We start from the raw sequence: 23,611 nt of genomic DNA on the forward strand, positions 1-23,611 counted from the left end.
TACCTCCCTAAATTATTGTTGGCAGTGTTAACTCCACCACTAGAGACTAATTCCTTCAGCCTAAAACTCCGTTCCCTATTAAGGTATAGGTGTGGTCCAGGAGATGGCTCATTGCCGTGCAAGTCTGAGGGTCTGAGTTCAGTCCCCAGAAGCCATGTTTGAAGAAAGCCAGATATATGTGGTGGTGCACATCCTTAATCCCAGTGCTCGGGAGAAGGAGGCAGGCAGGTCTCGGTGAGTCGGAGGTCAGCCTGGTCTACATGGTATGTTCCATGCCTGCCAGAGTTACATGGTGAGACTCTTTGTAATTGCTTTTCTTTTGCTGTGATAAAACACCGTTGCCAAGGCACTTAGAGAAGGAGGTGGGAACATGCACTTGTTGGTCTGGAGACTATCTTTTCACTTTCTGTTTCTTTAGAAATACAATGGCATTATGCACCCAGGCCATCCGACTCATAGTCCTGCGTGGCGTAGACTCCTTTCTAGTCTAGACAGTCTTTGAGCTTGGGATCCTTTGCCTCCCAGTGCTGGGAATGCAGAGTTGCATCATCAGGCTTGGCTTTAATGCTGTTCTTTACTAACAGTTTCAGATCTTATTTGATTTTGTTTGATATCTGTCTCTCCTCTTAGGCCATAGTATGCCATGCTCTCTCTGTCATCTGCATATCTGTTCATTTTCCAATAGTTGTTAGATATTGTGTTTTATCTTTTGGGGTATTATATATTTTTATAATGAATGTTCTTAAATTTTGATCTAAAGCCTTGTTAGGTTTTAGGGGGATAGCTGGATTTTTTTTTAAGGTCTTGTTTTAATATTTGTTAGCTGGAATGAGATAGTACTTAGGATATCTCTGGCTACTGAGGCTAGAACTTTCTGGGTATGAATTATGAGGCTTTTCCAGTCTGGAAGGTACGAATAGGCTCCATGTGAGTTCTGGTACCTAACTCCAGTCTTTTGGAGTTTGTCTGGACTCCGGCAGGTTTTGCATGTGTGTAGGCTGATGAGCCTTAAGCTGAACACCAGGAGACGGGCCCTGCATAGATCGCCAGCTTTCCTTTAGTATTATTGGTCTTTACGTCTCTTTCTTCCCCTATGAACTCTTTCTGGACTTAACTCCATCTGTCAACTCAAAGGTGCTTTTCACAGAGACTCTGCTGTAAACTGGGGCCACCGTAGGGTTCATCTTCCTTCCTTCTACCTTCATTGCTGGATACCTAGGGTTGGAAAACCACTCTTCTGTATTTCAAATGTGAATGTGAAGGTAACAGAAGCCCCTTTTCTAGGACATTAAGGCTTATGGCCTGGGAGACCTCCAAGTTTAGAAGGCTGAGGTGCGGGGGTGACATTTTATGGCCTTGGGTATATGTTTCACTGGACACTATTGATTGGACACTAGTGTGATGTCAGAGAGGCCACTGGATCTGGCCCGCTCAAGGCAGGGAGGGGAGCAAGTCTGGGTAGGCGATGCTGGTTTGTGCGCTCTCAGTGTGTGGAACTGGGGGAGACTGCTGAGGGAGCAAGCAAGAGACTCATATTAGCTAGTGTTTAACTTTCTATTATCATTGGAGCTTTGGATGTCCTTGTGGGCACTAGAAGGGCTTTTCTGCTCAGTATCTGATTCTGAGAGAGCTGGTATTTCTCCTGGCAATATGGCTTCCTTATGCAAACCAACTGATGCAGAACCCTTATTCCCCAGCCACCTCCATTCATAAGACAGTCAAGGCCTCATTCCCTTTGCTCTAAGTGTCCAGGACCAGGCCCCAGACAACTAGGTATAGCTCCTGTTCCCTAAAGCCTACAGTAGTGACTCAGCCAGCCGAACTGTCCTGCCTCACCTTGTCTTTCCTATAGAACCCACAACAAAGGCTTTTGTCCATACTTTCTACTCACCCTGGTAGTTTTCCACGTAGCCCTACATGTCATGCCATGACTTCCAGGGATTGTGACTAAAAATTCTTAAACTTCTTTCATGATAAGTGCGTCTGTGTTTCTGCATCTTACTATACTTGATTAAAACACTTCTCTGGGTCTCTTAGAACAAGTGTAGAAATTCTTATATGTGACCTCACTTCGCAGCAACCTCACAAGGTAGATATTGTTTATGGATAGATTGAAGACCAACTTGAGAGAGGTTCTATGACTTGCCCATGGTGGTGGCACTGCAGTTCAGTGTTGTCGTCGTCATCGTCATCTTCATCCTCTTTGGCATATGTTAACTGTACAGTGTTATAAATGAGTTTATTATGACATTGCTCAACATGCCTATAATATGCCCAGTCAGATTCAAGACTCAGTCGGCTCTGTTTGGAGTCTATGGCCTTGTCTTTCACTCTCTCCTACTTCTTCCCATTGTTTGTGGGGCACTTGTGTATCTGCTCCTCTGTCTCATGACACCCCCAAACCGTGCTTAGTACTGATGGGGCCTGAGTGGATTCAGTCTGACTGCTCCTTTTTGCCAAGTTCAGGAAGGTAGAGCCTCTGCTCCCAGGGATTCAGGCAGGAAAGGAGAACAGTCCTTCTTGGGCCTTTGCTCCATTGGCTCAAATCAGTAATTAATCAGCACAGAATTTATCTTATTAGTCATTCATTGTCCCCCACTCTCAAACCACAAGCCAAGCTCTAAGAACAATGCTTTTAATTAATATAAGGGAGATTAAAACCCATCACAGCAAGGTTATTGGTAATGAGGTAATCATAAGGCATGCTATTGAGCCAGGAGTGAAAAGGAAGAAGGAGCCTGGCAGGGGCACCATGCCAGCTGCTCTGTGATACTTCAGTGGGGATGGGAGGCTGGTGAGGGGTCTCGGTAAGGAGGCAATGCGCCCGTACGTTCAGCTGATCAGTGAAGCTAGGTAAGGGCACAGCTGGTGTCCAGTGAGCAAATGGGTACCAGATGTTAAAGGTCGTCACAGAAATTGGGAGATCGCTGAGGGGACCCTGAAGTTATGTTTAGAATAATACTCTAGTTCTATGTGTTTTCTATGTATTCATTCCTTCTTTCCCTCCCTCCCTGCCCCACCTTACTTTTTTGTGAGGGAGCCTAGAATCCTCTAGTTAGCCCAGATAGGTTTAAGCTCATGAGCCTCCTGCCTCAGCCTACGAGTTGTGGTATTAGAAGGTGTGCGCAGCACGTGCTGTTTGCATTTTTTGTTTTTTGTTTTTTGTTTTTTGTTTTTTGTTTTGTTTTTCGAGACAGGATTTCTCTGTGTAGCCCTGGCTGTCCTGGAACTCATTCTGTAGATCAGGCTGGCCTCGAACTCAGAAATCCGCCTGCCTCTGCCTCCCAAGTGCTGGGATTAAAGGCATGTGCCACCACTGCCCGGCGCTATTTGCATTTTTTATATAGTGATGCTGTGGCAGTCTAAAATTAGCTTTTGTTTCTATGAGGTTATAGGACCCAAGCTTATTAGACTGAAGGGAGGGGATAGAGATAGATGTGTATGTATGTATGTATGTATGTATGTATGTATGTATGTATGCATGCATGCATGTACGTATGTACGTACGTACGTACGAATGTATGCATTGGCTTTTTCCAGACAAGCTTTCTCTGTGTAGCCCTGGCTGTCCTGGAACTCACTCTAGATCAGGCTGACCTCAAACTCACAGAGATTCTCCTGCATCTGCCTCCTGAGTGCTGGGATTAAAGCATGTATCTCCACTGGTTGGCTATATTTTGGATCTTAGCCATACTGACTGGGGTAAAATGAAATCTCAAAGTAGTTTTAATTTTCAGTTCCCTGGTGGCTAAGGATGTTTAACATTTTAAAAATGCTTTCAGCCGTTTGTATTTCATCTTTGGGGAACTCTCTGTGTTATTAAGTTTTAGACATTTCATTCCCTGAGAAGATTGATTTGTCTCCCTTCTGTGTCTTTCTGCTAATTTTTGAGCACTGGATATATGCTGGCCCGGGGGCTAGGCTTGACTTTAGGTCTTACTGTATTTAGCCACAGTGGTGAGCATAATTATTGTCCCACTCTGCTCAGGAAGAGACCAAGGTTCTGGGTTTATCAGCTTATCAAGATTTGATGACAGTTAGGTGGCAAAATAGGATTAGGGCCCAAGGCTTCCCAACTCTAGTGTCATGCCATTGACGAGCAATGAGTATGTATGTATGTGAGTATGTCTTTTGTATCCTTCTAAAATGTATCCAGCTGTCAGGGCCACCCCACTTCCTAAGCTGGTGGCCATCCAGTACCTATCATGTGGAGTGACTGGGCAGCTACCTTACCTGCCAGCTCTTGACAGTTTTGGCTGTATGGACTTAATGTCCACTGCTCGGCTGATGTTGTGGTGATGTCTACACTGTAATCCCAGGACTTACAAAACCCCACCAGAGCTCATTTTCTTGCACATGGTGCAGAGGGTACAGGGCTGGGTATCTGGAGGATGAAGGTATGGACCAGTCGGCTGCTGGCTGTAGGCTTTGAGATTGTCACTGAACTCCGAGTTGTTTAATCTTTATGGACATATGAAAGACCTCTGTGCTGGGGCTAGGAGATGGCTCAGATGGTGAGGTGCTTGCCTTGCTAGTGTGAGGATCTGAATTTGATCCTCAGAACCCACGTAAAAAGGTGAGCATGGTGATGTGTGCTTGTAATCCCAGTGAGGGTGAGATGAGCCATGGAGATGGGTAGATCCGTCTCTGGGGCTCACCGGCCATCCAGCTTAGTCAGCTTGGTGAAGTTCCAGTCTATTAGGAGACTCCATCTTACACCAAAGGGGAGTGGCAGCTGGGGTTGTCCACTGAAATACATCACACACATGGGTGGGTGGGGGTAGGCAGACATACAGAGAGACTGTGACAGACAGAGACTAGAGGTGGGCAGAAAGACAGAGACAGATGGCGCACAGGGAGAGATACAGAGAAAAAGAATAGTGTTGGGAGGGAGAAATCCTGTTTCTAGAAGTAATATGCAGATTAAAAATCCAGTATTTGAGTGTTTACTGTGGGATAGGTGTGTACTTACACTAGGGCACTGGACAAATGCTTTTGCATTTATTATAGCTGCTGCTGGCTGATGGCCTTAGTCATCCACTTCGGCAACCTCTCGATCCATGTAATCATTCATCTTAAGTGACTTAGCAGGCAGTTTCTCGGCCACACTAGCCACACTTCAGGTGCACATTAGCCCACTGTGTAGGCACTAGACCAGAGCACATCTGTGTCCCAGGAAGGTCACTGGGCAGCATGTTGTCAGCTGGCTCTTGTGTATCAGCCCATCCTTCCTGTACTTCTGAGGGTGTGTGCTCAGGGATGTGTGCTTAAGGACCAGAGTCAAGAGGATGAAGAGGTCTGGAGATCCTGGAAGCTCTGTCCATCAAGTGTACACATACACCTGGAAGATGATTCCAGGAAGACAGGATCGCTCATTCCTCCATGGCTTCTGAGCTGCCGGTAGGCTCGTCACGGTGTGGTGCCAAGTGGAGTGGGTGAAAGCCAGAAGCTTTGTTTAAGTCAGTAACTTTCCTGAATGTTAGAATGAGCTTGACTTCTGATCCAAAAGGACAGTGGACCCATGGGAGCTGGACCAGAGCAGGGACCCTGAGGTCTGAGTGTCACTCTGTTAGCTGACATTTGCATTTTCACTTAACAGAATATTTTACATTTTTAGTAAGTGGCAATGCTCCTCCCCTGTCTCTCTGTCTTTCTCTCTCTCTCCCTCTCTTTCTCTCTCCCTCTCTCTCTCTGGGCATGTGTGTGTGAGTGTGTGTGTGTGTGTGTGTGTTAGAAGCTGGATGAAGGTGACCTCAGAGCTTCTTCAGTGGAAATAAGGGTGCCATATGCAGTAGGTACTGACTCAGTTTCATGGATCCTGGGTTTGTGGGTATATGAAATATCTTTGTCACCAGTCTACATTTTTGGTGCTGAATGGCTTACCCTGAGGTACACAGAACATACTGTAGATACACAGCTTCTGTACCCAAGAGCTGATTGATGTCTCAGTTAACAGGTGAGCCAGGGTTGTCTGGCCTCCTGGGACTTGAGTGAACCCAGGATCTCTGTGTCGCTCAGACACTGTTTCAAGGTGACCATCCCTTTGTGTCAAGAGATAGTCATTTGTCACTGTTTCAAGTCACAGATGAGGGACAGCGAACTCCACTTCCCTTTGGAAGGGCTGCACAGGATGAGGCCAATGCTTTCAAAGGACTTGCAGCAACTGAGATATGTAGATGTTAAAAAATACAACGGACAGGTCACACACACGTGCGCACACACATACAGACAGACACATGCCCACCCAGACACTTGCACAGACACATAGACACACATCATGCACACACCCACACAGACACACACAGGCCCACATGCACACAGGGCACCCCACAATATACATGCATGCACAGCAGCACATGTTTCAACTTTCAGGATGCACATCCGTAGTGCCATGCACACACACACACACACACACACACACACACACACACACACACTGTGGCTTAAGTTTTTCTCTTGATCTGAAAAATCCCTCAATTTTCATCTTAATCATTGCAAATTTAATTTCAGGGCTTAGCACTGTGTATCACCCAGCTTCTAATTACATAAGTAATTTGAACAGGGGAAATTGAATGTGAAGAATTATTAAGTAGTAGAAGATGACTAACCCTTAAAAGAGATCCAATGAGATTCTGATGGTGTAACAATAAATACACACAGCAACCTCTCCTGGAGATGAAGGGCAGAGAACAAAGCTGGGTCTGATGACTCAGCTAAGTTCTTTCTAACTTGGGCTGCCTGCTGGCTGGTGGAAGGACTTGATAGGTGTGACCATAAGCTAACCTGTAGGAACAGCCTTTTGGGTGCTCAACACATTATGCTTCCCAGAAGGGGACTACAGGGGTTAGAGTATGGGCCACTGCTAATCTTTGAGCTCCCTGGAGTGGGGCCTGCCCCTGCTGGCTGCTCGTCTCTGCTGAATACTAGAACTACTAAGAGTGACACTGGCATCTTTTGGTCCTCATAGAATCCCCGTGCTGCCCAAACCTGATACCTAGCCTTGGGATCAAAGAAGCAGTGAGTCCATAGCAGAGAGGCAGTGGAAAGGGTCCTGCTTATGGGGTTTTGGTTTTCTAAGGCTTTTTACCTTTAGGGGCAGGGAAAATGACCGAATTGGTAGAGTGCCTGCTGTGTGTGCATGGGTACCTGAGTTTGGATTCCTGTCACCTACATAAAGGTTGAGTGTGGTGGTGTGCATCTGTAAGTACAGCATTGGGGGAGTCTGGAGACAGGTGAATGGGTCGCTGGAGCTCACTGGCCAGCCAGGCTGGATGGTCTAGCTTCAGAATAAAGCCTGCCTCAAAAGTTAAAGTGGAGAGTGATTGAGGAGGACCCCTGATGTTGGCCACTGCCCTTCACAGGTGCTCACACAAGCTGAGATGTTTGTCCATAATAGTTTTAATCTTATACTGACCACACCATCTCAGGACTACAGCTTAGCCTTGGCCAGCTATGGTCCCTGCTTTACCCAGTTCCATATGTCCTTCGGTTGTCTGCCACTGGCCGGCTTTGCCCTGCTTTCCCTTCTTTGTCATCTGGGGTTGAAGCAACCCTTATGGATGGTAGATAAGTGTTCTACCGCTGAACTGCACTCCCAGTTCCTGCTTTCCACTTCTTAAGGCAATTTCCCTGCCTCTGAACTCTGAGGCGTCTGGGGTCACTCTCCAACTTAGGATTAATTTCTTTCTCACTGTTTCCTGCTAGAGGAAATAACTACTGTTGGTGTCTCTCAGACCCTGTCTGGATCAAGGCTGGAGGACTCCACTGAGGGTGGAGCTGTAGGAGCATGGGTTTCCCCTGGAGTGGGTTCTGATGGGCATCAGAACTGTACAAGGTTAGAAATGGCCGGGCCTCTGTGGGCCTGAGGACAGCCTAGAGCTGGGACATGGGTGTGTAGGACTGCAGAGTTATTTATTTATTTATTTTTATTTTTTAAAACATTTTTATTTACTTTATGTGTCTCAGTATTTGGCTGCATGTGTGGATGTGCACCAAGTGCATGCCAGGTGTCCACAGAGGTCAGAAGAAGGCACTAGATCCCCTGGAACTGGAGCCACAGATGGTTGTGAGCTGCCACGTCTGTGCTGGGAACCAAATCAAGTGCCCCACAAGAGCAGCCAGTGTTCTTAACTGCTGAGCTGTCTCTCCAGACCCCCAGTGTTCTCGTCTTAGTTATTAACTAAGGCAGTGGTTCTCAATCTTCCTAGTGCTGTGACCCTTTAATACAGTTCCTCATGTTGTGGTGACCTACAACTGTAAGATTATTTTTGTTGCTGCTTTATAACAGTAATTTTGCTACCGATACAAATGATGATGTAACTATCTGCGCTGGTGGTCGTAGGTGACCCCTGTGAGAACTTTCATGACCCACAGGTTGAGAACTGTTGATCTAAAGCAACAGTTTGCTGTGGCTCCCCTGGCAACTAATTGCACGGGAAGACATTTCTTCCACCCTGGTTAGCTCTTTACATGGCTTTATTGCCAATTCTATCATTATTCTTCTTATCATTGGAGAGTGTAAGTTCACCTCAGTGTTCAAACTCTTTCGTTAGTTCGTGGGTAGAAGCAGGTAGCAGGTCTCCACAGCACACTGGGACTCATTGTTTCCTAAATTATATGTAAGGGGCTTCTTTCCTTAGAAGCTGTCCATCTGACAAGGCAGGGCCTACCTCATCTCAAGTCCCTTAGCTGGGCTGGGCTGAGGACTCAGGAGGACCAGCTTGGTTGCATGTGGGGACACCACTCAGCTCTATTAGGTCAGAGTCACATCAGGGTGTATACGAAGGGTCCCATCATTGACAACCCGCTTAGCAGTCTGCTCCATATGAGAGAATAAAGCCCTAGATTCAGTGTTTTGCAGCCTTCGATCAGGGATTCGTTTCTATTTTCTAAATAAGACAACTGAGTTTCTTTTTTTTTTTTTTATTAGATGTTTTCTTTATTTACATTGCAAATTTTATCCCCTCCGAAAATTCCTCTATCCCATGCCCCCTCTCCCTGCTCTCTAACCCACTCATTCCCACTTCCCTGTCCTGGCATTCTCCTACACTGGGGCATCAAGCCTTCACGAGATCAAGGGCCTCTCTTCTCACTAATGTCCCACAAGGCCATCCTCTGCTACATATGCGGCTGGAGCCATGAGTCCCTCCATGTGTACTCTTTGAACAACTGAGTTTCTTATCTTTGAAGGTATCAACTCTGCCTCCCTGCACTACTTTGAGGATTAAAAAATATGATATATATATGAATAGCTATTATTATTATTTACTGTTATTACTGTTGTCATCCTGTAAGTAGTAGAGTGGCAAACAAACTTAAAGTGTTAGATGGTTGAGGAGTAGGTGGCAAAAGTGATAGCTTAGTATACCCTTGAATGAGTCAGTATATTAGTCTTGGTTAATAGCTGTGAATATTCCTTTGTGGGGAGTGAAGCTCCAAGCCGTTAAGCTTTGATGGAATGGGAGGCGACTGGAAGCTCCAGGCTGTGTGCAGAGGCTGGGCTCAGAGTAAGGTTAGAATTGACTGCACTGAGGACAAGGAGAACATTAAAGTAAAAGATGAAAAAAGAGGGTGTGTGTGTACATGTGTGTGGTGTGTGTGTATGTGTGTATATATGTACATGTGTGTGTATGATTATGTGTGTGTATTTGTGTGTATGTATGTGTGTGGTATGTATGTATGTGTATGTGTGTGTTGTGTGTTTGTGTATGTGTGTGTATATGTGGGTTGTGTATATGTGTGTGTGGTGTGTACTTGCTACCCTGGGCACTGGGGAGGAACCAAAGGTGTTTGAGCAGAGAGGCAGGGGAATGGAATGCTGTCCAGGGAACACGCTGCACTCACTCCTCTTGCTTGCCTGTCTCCTGCAGGTGCATCTCCGCTCTGCCAGGCGTCTCTGTGAGCTCTGCTGTGCCAACCGGGGCACTTTCATCAAGGTGGGCCAGCACCTGGGGGCGCTAGACTACCTGCTGCCAGAAGAATACACCAGCACGCTGAAGGTGTTGCACAGCCAGGCCCCACAGAGCAGCATGCAAGAGGTCCGCCAGGTCATCCGAGAGGACCTGGGCAAGGAGGTACCTTGTTTTTCTGGAGCAGGGAGGGGCCAGATTGAAAAGTGAGCCTTTACAGAAGGCTCCAGCAGAGTTCTTGCTGCCTGGCCTAGGATCCATCACTGATGCAGAACCAGAAGCTAGAAGGAGCCTCAGAGACCATCACTAAAAAATACTAGCTGAACTGTGAGACGTCTGTATTCAGCAGTGTTGGCTGGTAACCTAAGAGGATCCAGCCATTTCCATCTAATTCTGTCTGTCAGCCCCTGGGGGTTTACCACACGCTGATAACTGTCGTGTGCTACACTGTCACAGTTGGTCCTCACAGTAAGTGTGAGGTGAGAACTATTACGGACTCAGTTTTGCAGCTGGGGGATGGAGGGCAGCACACTCTGCTTGGATGGCATCAGCATGCTGTGCTAGGATGGCATCAGCACACCATCCAGTGCACTGCATTGGCATCTCTGGAAGGCTCTGGGAGATACTTACACAGCCTGCGTGATCTCCCAGGGATGGCAAGTTTACTCTCATCTGTCACCCAAGGTGCAAGGTGCCCTATTCTTTTGTTGGTTGCCTCTGGCAACACACACACACACACACACACACACACACACACACACACACACACACACACAGGCAAAGAGAATAAAACCCTTAATAAATCTTTCGATGCATACCTGCATGTTCTACCTGGTCTCCATCACCCACCTGTTTTATGACTGCTCCAGCATGGAAGGACCCTGGTGGCCAGAGTTAGGGCTCTGGAGGCACAGCCTTGGACCTAGCACAAGTTATGTGATCTCGTCACCTCACCCTTTCTGTAAAATGAGGGAGACCACAGTGACCACCTTATGTGGCATGAAGATTATAGAGGAGAATGGAGAGCAAACAGAGGCCGGTGTCCCGTGCTCTGCCCATCCGCTCTCACTGTGCACCCTTAGCTGACAGATCCTGTGGTCTTGGTGCCTGTTCTATCTGGAATGCTTTTACTATAGTCCCTGTCTGCCAAGTGATTCCAGGCCAGTTGTCCATCTGTCCATCCATCTAGCAGATGCCAGGCAGAGAGCTTGGTGCTGTTATCCCATATACACTGCAGCTGTTCCTGGGAAGTCCTTGATCTCCTTGGACCATCTGAATCAGGCCCACACAAATGTTGCATTGTAGCTTGATTTGGCATCAGGCCATTTTATTGAAAATCAGAAAACCTTTAGGGATGAAGACCATAACAGTCCATTTCCTCTGGACCCATAGACCAGCATAGTAAGTTGTATACTAGGAATCAGTGTTTGTTTAATGGGCAAATGGCCTTTCCTAGGTTATGTTATTGTTTTTTTAGCTGGTAGTAAGCATCCGGCACCCAGCTAAAGAGATCTTGTGTATTAGCAATGGCTTGGCCTACAGAGAGGCTCGTGATCCGACCATGTGGGCCCCTGATCAGAGACAGATGCCTCCAACTGCCTTCCTCTAAGGAACATTTCATCCAGAAAGAGAAAGAGTGAAAGGCAGATTGACTTAGGGCTGGAGTCAGGGAGAAAGCTGGAGGCTAGGAGGAGTAGGATTGACTTAGGGCTGGAGTCAGGGAGAAAGCTGGAGGCTAGGAGGAGCAGGGCTTGGATAGTGGAACCAGGAGCAGCAGGACCGGCGCTGGCCTTGGTGCTAGCCAGCATGCCTTGGTTTCTTGCTGAGACTGTTGGCCTCTGACTTCCAGCAGTGTGGGAGTCACCCCCCTTCCCAAGCTAAAACGAAATAAGTCACTGTAATAACAGTGCTGAGCACATCTTTGCTGGCATGTGGCAACTCAGCAGGGGTGGATGTGAGGTGGTGGGGGGAGAAGATTAACCCTTAGAAGCTTCGGAGTAAGGAGTGGGGCAAGAGCAGCTCCTTCTAGATCAGGCCAGGGCAGAGGGAGACGAAAAGTCAGAGTGTCATGGCTCAGTCATGGTGCCCCCCACCCCCAGCTGGATACAGGGTGTTTGGGGTTGGAAGATGTCCCCTACAGGTCTATGGTGTCTTCTCCTGCCTCCTCCAGCTGAGTAGGCCTAAGCCCAGTGGCTGTGTGGCCACTGCCCCAGTTTGTCTGTAGTCCTCCTGAGATAGTGCCTCTTTTGTCCAGGTTCTAGTTCTGAGGGGCTGTCCCTCACTCCTGGGGAGCTTAGAAACCTCGGTTTCTTACCACAGGCTCCATAGGTACCCAGTCAGAGTCTTCCCCCGACACCACCCTCAGGAAAGCAGCGTTTGCTCTCTGGAGACACACTTTGTCATCTGTGGGTGGAGGGGAGGGGAAAGGGGCTGTGTGGGAGGCAGGGTAGGTGAGTGTGGGGGTGTGAGGGCGGAGGAAGTCACTCACTCAGCACCTCCCCTCCTCCAGCCCCTCCTGTGAACAGCTTGGGAAGAACTCTCTTTAAGGACAATGTTGATGAACCATACAAATTCCTGCTCCCTCTGGCTGTAGGGCCTCCCGCAGCAGCGGGCTCCATCCCTGGTGTCCAGGATGGAGCTGGAAGAAGCTGAACATTCAGCATTCGCCATTTTCTTAGCTCTCCTGTCCTTGGCTAGGTTTTAAGGTCATCCCAAGTTCAAAGACTGTGTGCATGTGCCTACTTCTCAGACTACAGGCAGGGGTAGGCAGGAGCTGTAGCTTAACATGCTGCTTTGGTCCTGACGGCTTAGTTCACATGTTTCTTTAGGACCCTTCCCATCCACAGAGTCCCTGAGAGTCCATTGTGTATTCACACCTTTTCCTTTTCCAGATTTACTGGGGCTGGCCTGAGAGGGTGTCCCCACTATAGGGATGGGATATAAGACAGAGACAACATTGTTCCTGGATTCTTTGCCCTGTGATAACACTTGATTCCAGGTGAGTTTCTGCCCCTGAACATCAGGTGGTACCACGGTATAGAGAAAAAGGTCACCGAAAGTCTTCGTTTTTATTATTTATTTTTTATTTTTTTTGAAAGTCTTCATTTTTACGTAGGGACTGGCTCCGAAGAGTTCTGAGGGCCACTTGGCTAAGTGAAGGGCAGCAGAAAATAATAGGAGGAGGCCCAAGAGCTGGGCCCTAAAAAGACAGGGACATTATCTGCTGGCTCAGAAGTGACCTTGGTTTGGACCGAGTTGAGTATCTCAGCTTGTTTTCCTGCCTATTCCTAGAGCCACAGGTCCAAGTGCAGTACCGCCTTTGGCCAGCAGATGGCACCTATGTTTACAAATCAGGGCTATGTGTTGGAACTCTGGCCCTTTCCTCACAGGGGTGCCTTGAAGGACGAGATTCAGGCTCTTCTTAGTGTTGGGCATGGTCCAAGGCGACCAGACTGATAGTCACCACGAATGGGGCAGGTAGAGGCCTGAGTCACGAGGCAGGCAGTTAACTGCTGCTGACATCTGAGTAATTGTCCCCTAAAAGGTCTGTGTTTTAAAGGGCTAAGACTTTGGAGTCATGACATCTACCTGTGAGGAGTTAGGCCACTGAGAACTGTAATAGTTACCCCTCTTATTGACGTGGTAAATATGTGATAAGAGGTAACTTAAGGAAGGAGGGGTTTATTTGGCTCTTGTCTGTTATCCTGAAGTAAAGTGTGGTGGCATGTCCGAAGCTGTCACAATGCACCTGTCACCAGGAAGCAGAGGACAATGAACACCACTGATTAGCTCTGTCTCCTTTTACTCAGTATGGGATCCTAGCCTGCCACACGCTTTTAAGATGTGTCTTCTTACCTCAGTTGACCCGGTGTAGAGAATTCTTTATAGACGCTCGGAGCAGGATAATTTCTGTGACAGTTCTGATAACTGTTACATCGATTGCTAAGACTGACCATCACAGGGACTCTTGAAGGGATTTGTTGGCCTCTTCGCATCTCCCTTTGCTTCCTGATCATTCTGCCCGTACCCCACCCGCCCTCAGTCTTTTTGGTCTCATGACCGAGTCCTCTGATGAGTCGTGAACCCGTCCTCCAGTTCTAACAACTTGTGGTTTGGAGGCTCAGCCCTCCTCTTCCTTCTTCTTCTTGCTTATAGAACCAGCTGGAATATGTGGGAACAGGAGCAGGTTTTAGACCCAATGTGGCCAACTATGGTTTGACCTCATTCCAGACCCCATGGTGTGTGAGATAGGTTGATCCAGGTAATGCCTGGTTACACGAGGGTCTGAGGGGTTTGCCCGAGAGAAGTGGATCTCACTCAAGCAAACAGAGACTTTCTGAAGCATGTGGCATGTGACCCAGGTTATTCAAAGATAAGCGGGATCAGAGAAGTTATGGATGGGAGGAAGGGCACACTGGGGGGTGACGGGGGCTCAGCAAAGTGTAGTGGTAGGAGTTGCAGAAGATAGGAGGTGACTGAGCTTTGTTGACTAGACTCTAGTGTTCAGGAGCTAAGGCCATGTTCTGAAAGGCCTGCAGTGTTCTTTTCAGAATGTGAGCCTGAGGGGGAATGTGAACTGGAGAGGAGACTGGGTAAGGGAAGCTGAAGAGACTGACATAGAGATAGGGGAGAAGGGAAGGCATGAGAGACAGAGCCTGATTGTCTCAGCGATGCAGAGATGTGGTCACCTTTTTGTTTGTTTATTTCTCAAGATAGGGTTTCTCTATGTAGCACTGGCTGCCCTGGAACTCACTCTATAGGCCAGACTGGCCTCGAACTCACAGAGATCTGCCTACCTCTCCTTTCTGAGTGCTGGGAATAAAGGCGTGCACCGTCATGTCTAGCAGATGTAGTTATCTTTTATAAGTGGGTAAGTAAAGTGAGCAGAGCTCAGGGATATTGACACTCAGGAAGTAATCGTAATGATTGTCACCTACGCCAGCACTGCCATCTTTAATTGCAGACACACACCTGCAAAGGTGTGTCTCTCCACAGACACAAGTGAATCAGGATATAGCATATTTCAACAAATGATCTAAGCATGTAGACACGATGTGGACATCCATAATTGTAGTTCTCGAGAGGCCGGGGATCATGAGTTTGAGGCCAGCCTGGGATATGTGAGTAAGATTATGCTCAAATAAAGGAAAAGAGGGGCTGGTGAGATGGCTCAACAGGTAAGAGCACTGACTGCTTTACCGAAGGTCCTGAGTTCAAATCCCAGCAACCACATAGTGGCTCACAACCATCTGTAATGAGATCTGATAACCTCTTCTGGTGCATCTAAAGACAGCTACAGTGTACTTACATATAACAATAAATAAATAAGTCTTAAAAAAAAAGAAATAAAGGAAAAGAAAACAGAGCAAGCAAAAGAGAAACCATGGACAGAGGCTCCTTATTGTCATGGAATATAGTTGTGTCAGGTTTCATCTCTAAAATTTTAGGAGAGGTCAAAGAGGATGGCATCACTGGCTATAGTTTAGTCTGGACACTGTAGCCTTTGTTAAGGGAAGCCCTTGAGTAGTTTGTGACCTCTGAAACATGTTTATGTCAGTCTTTTGCCATTGACCTCCCCTACCAGGGGTGCAGGGATATAGAATTGGTTTTATTTTGTTGTTAACAGTTGCTAGGGATGGATGCAATGTGTTTTCATGAGTGCTGTATATTGCAGGGACTTAGTGTTCTTTGTGGAGCACGAGGCTGGAGTTTCTGTGGAGATTCAGAAAAGATGTGGGGGTGCCGTTGTGTACCAGGTGCATACACTCATTTTTGTATGAGCCCACAGGAGCATGTAGACGATGATTGGTCATGTTTTGTTCTGGGTTGAATCAAAAGTTCAGAAAAGATAGGAAACTCCTGCTCCAAAGATGTGGGCTGCTTATTCAACATGGTGGCCCTGGCCAGAGAGACAACGCTGTGGGTGCAAAGACCAGCCAGAACAAAGCCAGGCAGGAAGGAACAGTAGGAGAAGGGATAGCCTGGGCAGCGGGCACAGAACTGCTGCTGACGCAGGGAAATCTTGGTGAGAAGCCTTACAACACTGCCCTGCAGGCAGCCTTTCCTCTAGGCTCTTACCTCTCTGCTGGGGGGCCACCATGGGGGGGGCAGTTTCATTCCTATGTTATTCTGGGTTATCCAGAAAAACTGAACTAATGAGACCTGATTGCATGTATCTCTGAGTGGATGCATATATATAAATATGTAGAAAGATAGATTTTTTTTTTTAAAAAATCTGGATTATATGATTGTCGAGGCTGACAAGTCCAAAACTGGCAGAGTGGCCTTGCCAGAATCCTAGTAAGAGCCAATCCTGTAGTTCAAGTTCAAACATGAAGGCCATCTGCTGGCAGAATTCCCTCTTGCTTCAGGGATAGCATCTGATTGCATGAGGCCCACTCACATATGGAGGGCAACCTGCTTTACTAATAAATTGGATGCGAAGGTCTGTAGTCCCAGTACTGTGGAGGTGGACACAGGAGGATTGAGAGTTGGAGGCCAGCCTGGTCTACATGGTGAGGCAATGTCTTAAAACCCAAGGGCTAGATTTTGCATCTCCTATGTAGCTCCATGGAAGAGTGCTTGCCTAGCTTTCTCAAGGCTCTGGCTCTGAGCTCAGTACCAGGCAGAAGGAAAAGGGGAAAATCCATCTACAGTGACATTCACTCTAATATCTGGGCACAGTGACCCAGCCAGGATGGAGCACAGATAAACCACCTGAGTCTTCCATGTGGCCCTTGAGAGGAACTTCACCTAACACTTGATGTTTGTCTTGGACTGAGGGGCAGGAGCCAAACTCCCTGTTGGTTTACTAGTTTTGTAGCCTTGGGCTATTCCCTGCTTCTTTTTCTGTGGACTCTGGAAGGTGGTCTTGCTGTGTGGGTGAGCACAGGTTGTCTGTTAGAACGCTGTGCTTGCTGATTGCCCCCTGTTCTCATGTTATGCACAGTATTTATTGAGCTCCTCCTATGCCGGTATTGTGCCAGCCCCCCTCCTTGGGGTGGGGTGGGGTGTCCTTACTTCCTGGGGCTCTTACTCTGGCCTGGCCTGCTGAGGTCAGCCTGCCTCCCTGGCCTGCAGTCATCTATAGGATCTCAGTGTCAGGCTGTCAGGCTCAGCTGTCCTTTGACTTGCTTCTCCTGGCCTGCATGGCACCTTTGTTTGTCCTAGCACCTGTCTTGTCTCCCTAAGAAGGCCACCAAGTGAGTGTTCTGGGAATGGAACAACAGAAGGAAGCTGGTATGAGGAAGTGGGGGAGGGGGGAGAAGGGAGAGTTTCCCCTCCTCCTGGCTTGTCCTCATCCTGCCTTCCCAGCAGATCTCAATAAAAAAAAAAAATACATTTATATTAAAACATAATGAAGAATAAAAAACATTTTCCCCCAATAATGCCAAACATCAAAAGGAGATTTTTATCAATTATGAGAGAGAAAGATTTTGGCCATAAAATGGTAATTTAATGAGTAGGAGACGGATGGCAGGAAGCATTAATGTCAGCCACAATGGATGGCCTGCCATTAGTCACTGGAGGAGAGGCAGGCGAGGTAGTGGCCATACAGCCTGGATGGTCCTTTTTTGATGTCCCCAGCCTAGCCCTGTCCTCCTTAATCTGCTCCTCTCTCTGCTGAGTCTCTGCACCAACCATTTTCTAGCTCTGCCCCGGTTCAGCCTGTTCCCCCCTTTCCCACTGCTCAGTCTGGGCTCCAGACACCTTCCCTCTGATGACTGTAACTTTTTTTTCCCTTTCTTTTTTCTTGAGACAGGATCTCACTATGTGGCTCTGGGTGTTTTAGGTTTCACTCTGTAGACCAGGCTGGCTTCGAACTTATAGAGATCTACCTCCTCTGTCTCCGAGTGCTGGGATTTAAGGTGTGCACCACTCTGCCTGGCTCTGGTGGCTCTTGTGTCTGTGAATAAAGCCCCACAGTGTGAAGAGCATGAGCTGTGGGAACCTCTCAACGTCACAGCCTATGCTGCTAGGCTGCTCTAGGGCTCCTCTGTCTTTTCATTTTACTTATTCTATGTGTATGAGTCTTTTATCTATGTTCATGTTCATGTACCATGTATATGCCTGGGCTCACAGTGGTCAGAGCAGGAGTCAGATCCCCTGGAACTGGGATACAGATGGTTGAGAGCCGCTATATGCATTTTGGGAACTGAACCTGGGTCCTCTGTAAGAGTAGTGAGTGCCCTTAACTGCTGAGCTGTCTGTCCTGTTTCATTCTGTTCTTATTCTCATTCCCCTTCCCCCCAACCCCCCGCCATGTTTGCTCATCGGGCTTGTTTGAACCACTATGTCTAACTATCACCACCTGCCTCTAGCGGGTAGTCCCTATTCTACATGGGGTCCTGATGTATAGCTTTCCTATGAAGCTTCCTTTTGTGGCTTCCTCAGGTTCCGCAGTAAGGATTAGCCTTTTTAGGACTTGTCATTTACTGATTTCTAGTACTGAGTCTTTTATGGTTCCCAACTTAGACTTGGTGTAAACCTACTAAGGTTTTAATAAATGATCTTCAATGGAATTCTGGAATTGGGTTGCTTCTGTTTTCTTGAAGCCTTCACTGGCTCCCCAGGGCAGTTAGATGGACCCTCTTGTGGATATGAAGCACATGATTTGGATCCAAGTCCTGTGCTTTGCCTGGTCATCTGGTCTTCTCTGTGCTGGCTTATGGTGTCAAGGGTTCCCTCAGGGCACTATTCTGGGCTTGCATCCAAAACCACCTAGCAGAGGAGTGTTAGGTGAGTGGAGATTCTGTCTGACTTGGAATTGGAGTCTTGCTTGAGTTCCAGGTACCCTGTGCTATCTTGGGTATGATCTTTCTAGCCTTGGTTTCCTTGTGTGTAGTCAGGGGTGATCAAAGAACCTCTGTATTAATAGGGCTGTGGTAAGGACTGAAACACATAAGCCATATTGAAATGCCTCAGAACCTTTGTCTGGGCAGTGATGTCTTAGGTCAGCCCTCAGAGCACAGACAGGAACAGAACTCAATAGAGTGAGAAAGTGTTTACCTAGAGAACAGTCAGCAGATCAAGGGGACTACCTGCAGAGGGGGAGAAAGTGTCTACAAGCTGTGTCTTCAGCAAAGGAATGATATCTATGGCTTATCAGAAACAGAACAAAAAATTCCCACACCCACTTCAACAGAAGAAAATGATTTACCAAGAGTTAAGTGTGATGGCATAGTCCCTCAGTCCCAGTACTAGGAAGGCAGTGGCAGGAGGATCTCTATGAGTTTCAGGCTAGCCTGGTCTACAGAGTGAGTCCTAGGCTGACCAGTGAGATGCTGTCTCAAAACAACAAAGACAAAAAGCAACAAGAAACAGGTAGATGTTCTCAAAAGAAGACATATATGTGGCTAATAAGTATTTGAGGAAACACTCAATGTTGCTCATCAGGCAAAGGCACATTTAAGTCACGTGCACACCTGTAAGCCCAGCCAGAAGGCTGAAACAAGGGGATTCCTGCAAGTTGGACCCTCTTGTGGATATGAAGCACATGATTTGGATCCAAGTCCTGTGCTTTGCCTGGTCATCTGGTCTTCTATGTGCTGGCTGAGACATATAGTGAGTAGCCTGGGATATACAGCAAAAACTCTGTCTCAACCCTCAACCTCTTCAAAGCCAGCCTCCTGGAAATGAGATATCTCACACTAATTAAATATGCTTTGTTGGCGTGGTTGTTTATTTAATTTGGTTCTTATACCTCTACCTCCCTTCCAACCTTCATTCCATCCTAATCCCTTCCAACCCCCCCACACTATGTAAGAAAGGAAGAAGGTTATCAGGGAAAGGGGGCAGAGACCTCTTTAGGCTTCTTCCTGCTGATGAGGGACATTGGGGTCTTTCGGGCAAGTTCAGTCTTCATGGTCAGGATATCTTCAACTTCTGTCAAACCATAACACCAACACCCAGGTGCAGCAGGGGAGCAGCAGCCTCCACAGGTCCTCTCGGAGCTCTCCCATTTATACCCTCTCCAGAGTCCCCAGAATTAAACTATATGTAGCTGGTGAAAATCACGCCCCTGCTAGTGCACCAGGCAAATCATAGTCACCCGCTGTGAAGCAGCCACACATCTCACACCTGGGATTAAAACAAAAACTTACTCACAGAGCATGACTGAGTTTTTGAAGATAGTAGAACTTACTACATGGCTCTTAGCAAAAAGACAAAAATATAGGGAACTGAGAATTTTCCATACTTTTTTTTCCCTTTTGAGATAGGATATTGCTATGTAGCCCTGGTTTGCCTGGAACGAGCTATGTAGACTAGACTTCCTGGTTCTCACAAATTCAGGGATTATTGGTGTGCACCACCACTCACTCACTCCCTGCCTCTCCTGTACTTTCTGGTCTACTGTGGAAACCATACGGAGGTTCATCAGGAAGCTTGGATCAGACTACCTTAGGATTCAGTAGTCAGTAGTATTGGGTCCATCCCTAAAGTATTTATCATGCAAAAAGACATCTGTATTGTCATGCAGTATTCATGGTAGCTGAGATATGGTAGATACTATCTAAATGCCCAAAAGAAAATGTTGTATATGTACATGAGAGAAGATTATGTAGTAAGAAAAAAAAAGAATGAAGCTTTATTTGAAGCAACATATCATTTTGAGATCCTTCTGTTAGGTGAAATGAGCCGGACATGGAAGGGCAAATGCTGGTGTGTTTTCCTTCATATGTGGAAGCTTGAGAAGTTCATCACCTAAAAGTAGTCAGCAGAATATCACCACCAGGGGTTGAGAAGGGTAGGAAGGAGGCAAGGATATGGAGAGGTTGGCTGGAACGGGTAGGGAGTTGCAGTTTGATAGGAGGAAAAGCCCTACTGTTCCCTGGGAGAGCGACTGCTGTTCGCAGTATCATACCGTATATATCAGAATGGAGGAGAGGATTTCAAGTGTTCTTACCCTAGAGAAAGGATGACTGTTCCAGGATACACTGGATACACTGTGTATGATGGATACACTGACTGTCCCGATTTGAGCATTACCTGTTGTATGTGTGTATCAAAATGTCATCTCTGTACCCTCATAACTATGCACAATTAATACTTGTCAATTAAAAAAAAAAAGGACGTAACCATCTGGAGCATAGGACTTGCTGTAGAGTAAATGCCAGGAACTGTCAGCTGTGCTTCTGATGTAGCGAGCCCTCAGAGCATGTGCAGGAAGCTCCTGGTTCCTGGGTCTTCCTGGGCTGTGGCAAACAGCTCTTTTCTTTTCACCCTGCTTGTCCGTAAGCAAGTGTGCTAGGCAGAAGCAACCCATAAGAACCTTGGCTAATGGGTCAAAAAGGTTGTGTTTGGGTTTCTATCATTATGAAGAGATAACATGACCAACTCTTATAAAGGAAAACATTGAATTGGGGGACTGGCTTACAGTTCAGAGGTTTAGTCCATTATCATCATAGCAGAAGGCATGGTGGCATGCAGGCAGACATGGTACTGGAGAGGTAGCTGAGACAGTGAGTCACTAGGCCTGGCTTGAGCTTCTGAAACCTCAAAGCTCATTCCCAGTGACACCCTCCCTCCAACAAGGCCACGCCTAATAGGCTCTCTATGAGCCTATGGGGGCCATTTTCTTTCAAACCACCACAAAGGTTTAGAAACCTTCTGTTTCAACCCTGCATATCCTAAGTGAGGAAGCTTGCCTGGAGTGGGATATCTGGGTGGTAGAAAGGAAGTTCGAACCCATGTGTCCCTACTCTTATCTTGTGTTCTTCCTCCTGGACTGTAATGACCTAGAATGGAAGTTTAGTGTTTCATGGGGGGGGGGAGGGCGGGTCTTGAGCAGTCAGGCTGGACCCCAAGTGTAAGAAGCCTCCACTCTTCCCTTGAGACCTTGTGGTCTCTTGTGGACCTTGAAGAAAAAAATATTTTCATACATCCATCCCTTGAGGTCACAGGATCCTGTATTTAGGAGTTGGCATCTGTCCTTTGCTGGATGATCAGGGGCCTTCGCCTCCTCCTCTCACTGCAGGGCCTGGTCTGAGAACAAACATCTCTATTGTTTTGCAAGAGCTTCAGTAACCGTCTGCTCAGGCAGGGGCCTTGAAAAGTTAGACCCACTGTCTCCCGGTTCCAGAGGCTAGAGGTGGATCTGGGTCCGAGCCACCTCCTCCCAGTTGCAGGATTTGGGGAGGGTCTGCCCTTTCTCATCCAGCTTTTGCCAGCTGCTGCCAATCCCTGGCATTGGTTGGAAGTTGCATAGCCTGCACCTCTAATTCTTTGTCACTTGTCACTAGACTGCTGGCCCACCTTGCTACAGGATAACCTTGTCTAACTTAGCCAATTACAATGCAAGGGTCTTAACTTACATGCTGAAGTTCCAGGGCATAACCCTGGAGAGGGGCAGAGGTGGGCTTTGGCACAGTCTTCCTGAACTCTTCTCTCTCCTTTCCCCTCCCCTCTGCAAGCCAGTTGGCTCCATGACCAGCTAGCTGCCCCTGCCACGTCTTCTCAGCTTTGCCCTAGAAGAGAGTGAGCTCACCCGGTTGTTTCCTTTTGTAACATTACAGATCAGGACTCTTAATCAGGTTCATACAGGGTTCAGTAGCATTCTTTTCTGTATTTGTTACCTTTTTTTAGGTCTGACAAAGTACCTGACAGGAGCAGCTTAAGGAAGGAAGGAAGGGTTCATTTGGCTCACAGCTCATGGGTGCAGGCAACCATGCAGGAAGCCACGGCAGCAGGAGTGTAAGGCAGCTGGTCACCCTGCACCTGCAGTTAAGAATCCGAGTGAGCTAAATGTTCGCACTCAGCTTGCTTTCTCCTTCTTATTCTGCTCAGGACCTCATCCCTTGTAAAGGTGCTGCCCAGTTAGGGTGAACCTTCTTACCTCAATTAACTCAGTCCAAACACTCAATCAGACACACCCAGATTTGTGTCCTCAGTCATTCTAAGATCTTGTCAAAGTGATATCCTCACATTCATACTTCCCAGTTGAAGAGTCAGAGACCTGAGATGTTAGTTGGGCCTATAGCTATAACTAAAAATTAAATCAGAGGGCATGGCAGGAAAGAGGGAAGTAGGGGGAGGAAGAAAGAAGCAGAGAGAGAAGAGAGGATGAGTGTGAGTTGTCAACCAGGCATGGATGCATGCAAAGCCTGGGGCTGATCCGAAGATGTTTTTGGCAGAGTCAACATTGAGAGACTGATAGAAAGGACCTGTGCAGTGCCATATGGGGAGGCTCTGTGGAGTAGGGCAAGGTTGGCGTTCCTTCCTCCTGCCAACCCCTCCATCTCAGAGTGTGAGTGTCGCCAGCTGGTAGAGGACAGATGTTATGGTCATTCTGACAGCTGTCCCCAAGCCCCCAGAACTGTCAGGAGGGCTGCAGCATCCTCATCTCCTCTCAGAAAAGAGCCTATAGCCTCTCTTGCCTCTGTAACTAGAAGGGGAGATGGTCCTGCAGGCTGCTGGGAGCTAGGTCAGTGCTGGTGATTGTCTCTGATGTCGTCTTCTCTCTTCATGAGCCACAAATGACTTTGTTGATGATGATGGTTTAAGAAAAGGTAGCTGGAGGTGGGGTTTAGGCTCTGCCAGTGAACATAGCTGCCAGCAGGCTGCTCCGTGGTGGGTGTTCATCCTAGTGGACTCTCCTGAAAGGGGACTTCAGGATAAGCCTTCAAGAGAATTTTGTGGATAGCCCAAGGGTTGCACTGTGGAAAGTGGTCTTATGCTAAGGGGAAGAGAAGGAAATTCTTTTT

The 23,611-nt window shown here is 47.3% G+C and overlaps 1 protein-coding gene across 11 annotated transcripts in view; it reads left to right on the top strand.

Moving 5' to 3' along the window:
* The window catches only part of Adck1 (aarF domain containing kinase 1), a 159,886-nt gene that overhangs the window by 88,032 nt on the left and 48,243 nt on the right, over positions 1 to 23,611 (top strand). For all 11 annotated transcript variants that reach the window (XM_031357310.1, XM_031357309.1, XM_031357312.1 and 8 more), the window contains one exon: positions 9,870 to 10,073. In XM_031357310.1, coding sequence (XP_031213170.1) covers positions 9,870 to 10,073 — 204 coding nt within the window. The remainder of the gene's footprint in view (positions 1 to 9,869; positions 10,074 to 23,611) is intronic.

The sequence above is a fragment of the Mastomys coucha genome, unplaced genomic scaffold, assembly GCF_008632895.1.
Source record: "Mastomys coucha isolate ucsf_1 unplaced genomic scaffold, UCSF_Mcou_1 pScaffold6, whole genome shotgun sequence".
Taxonomy (NCBI): Eukaryota; Metazoa; Chordata; class Mammalia; order Rodentia; family Muridae; genus Mastomys; species Mastomys coucha.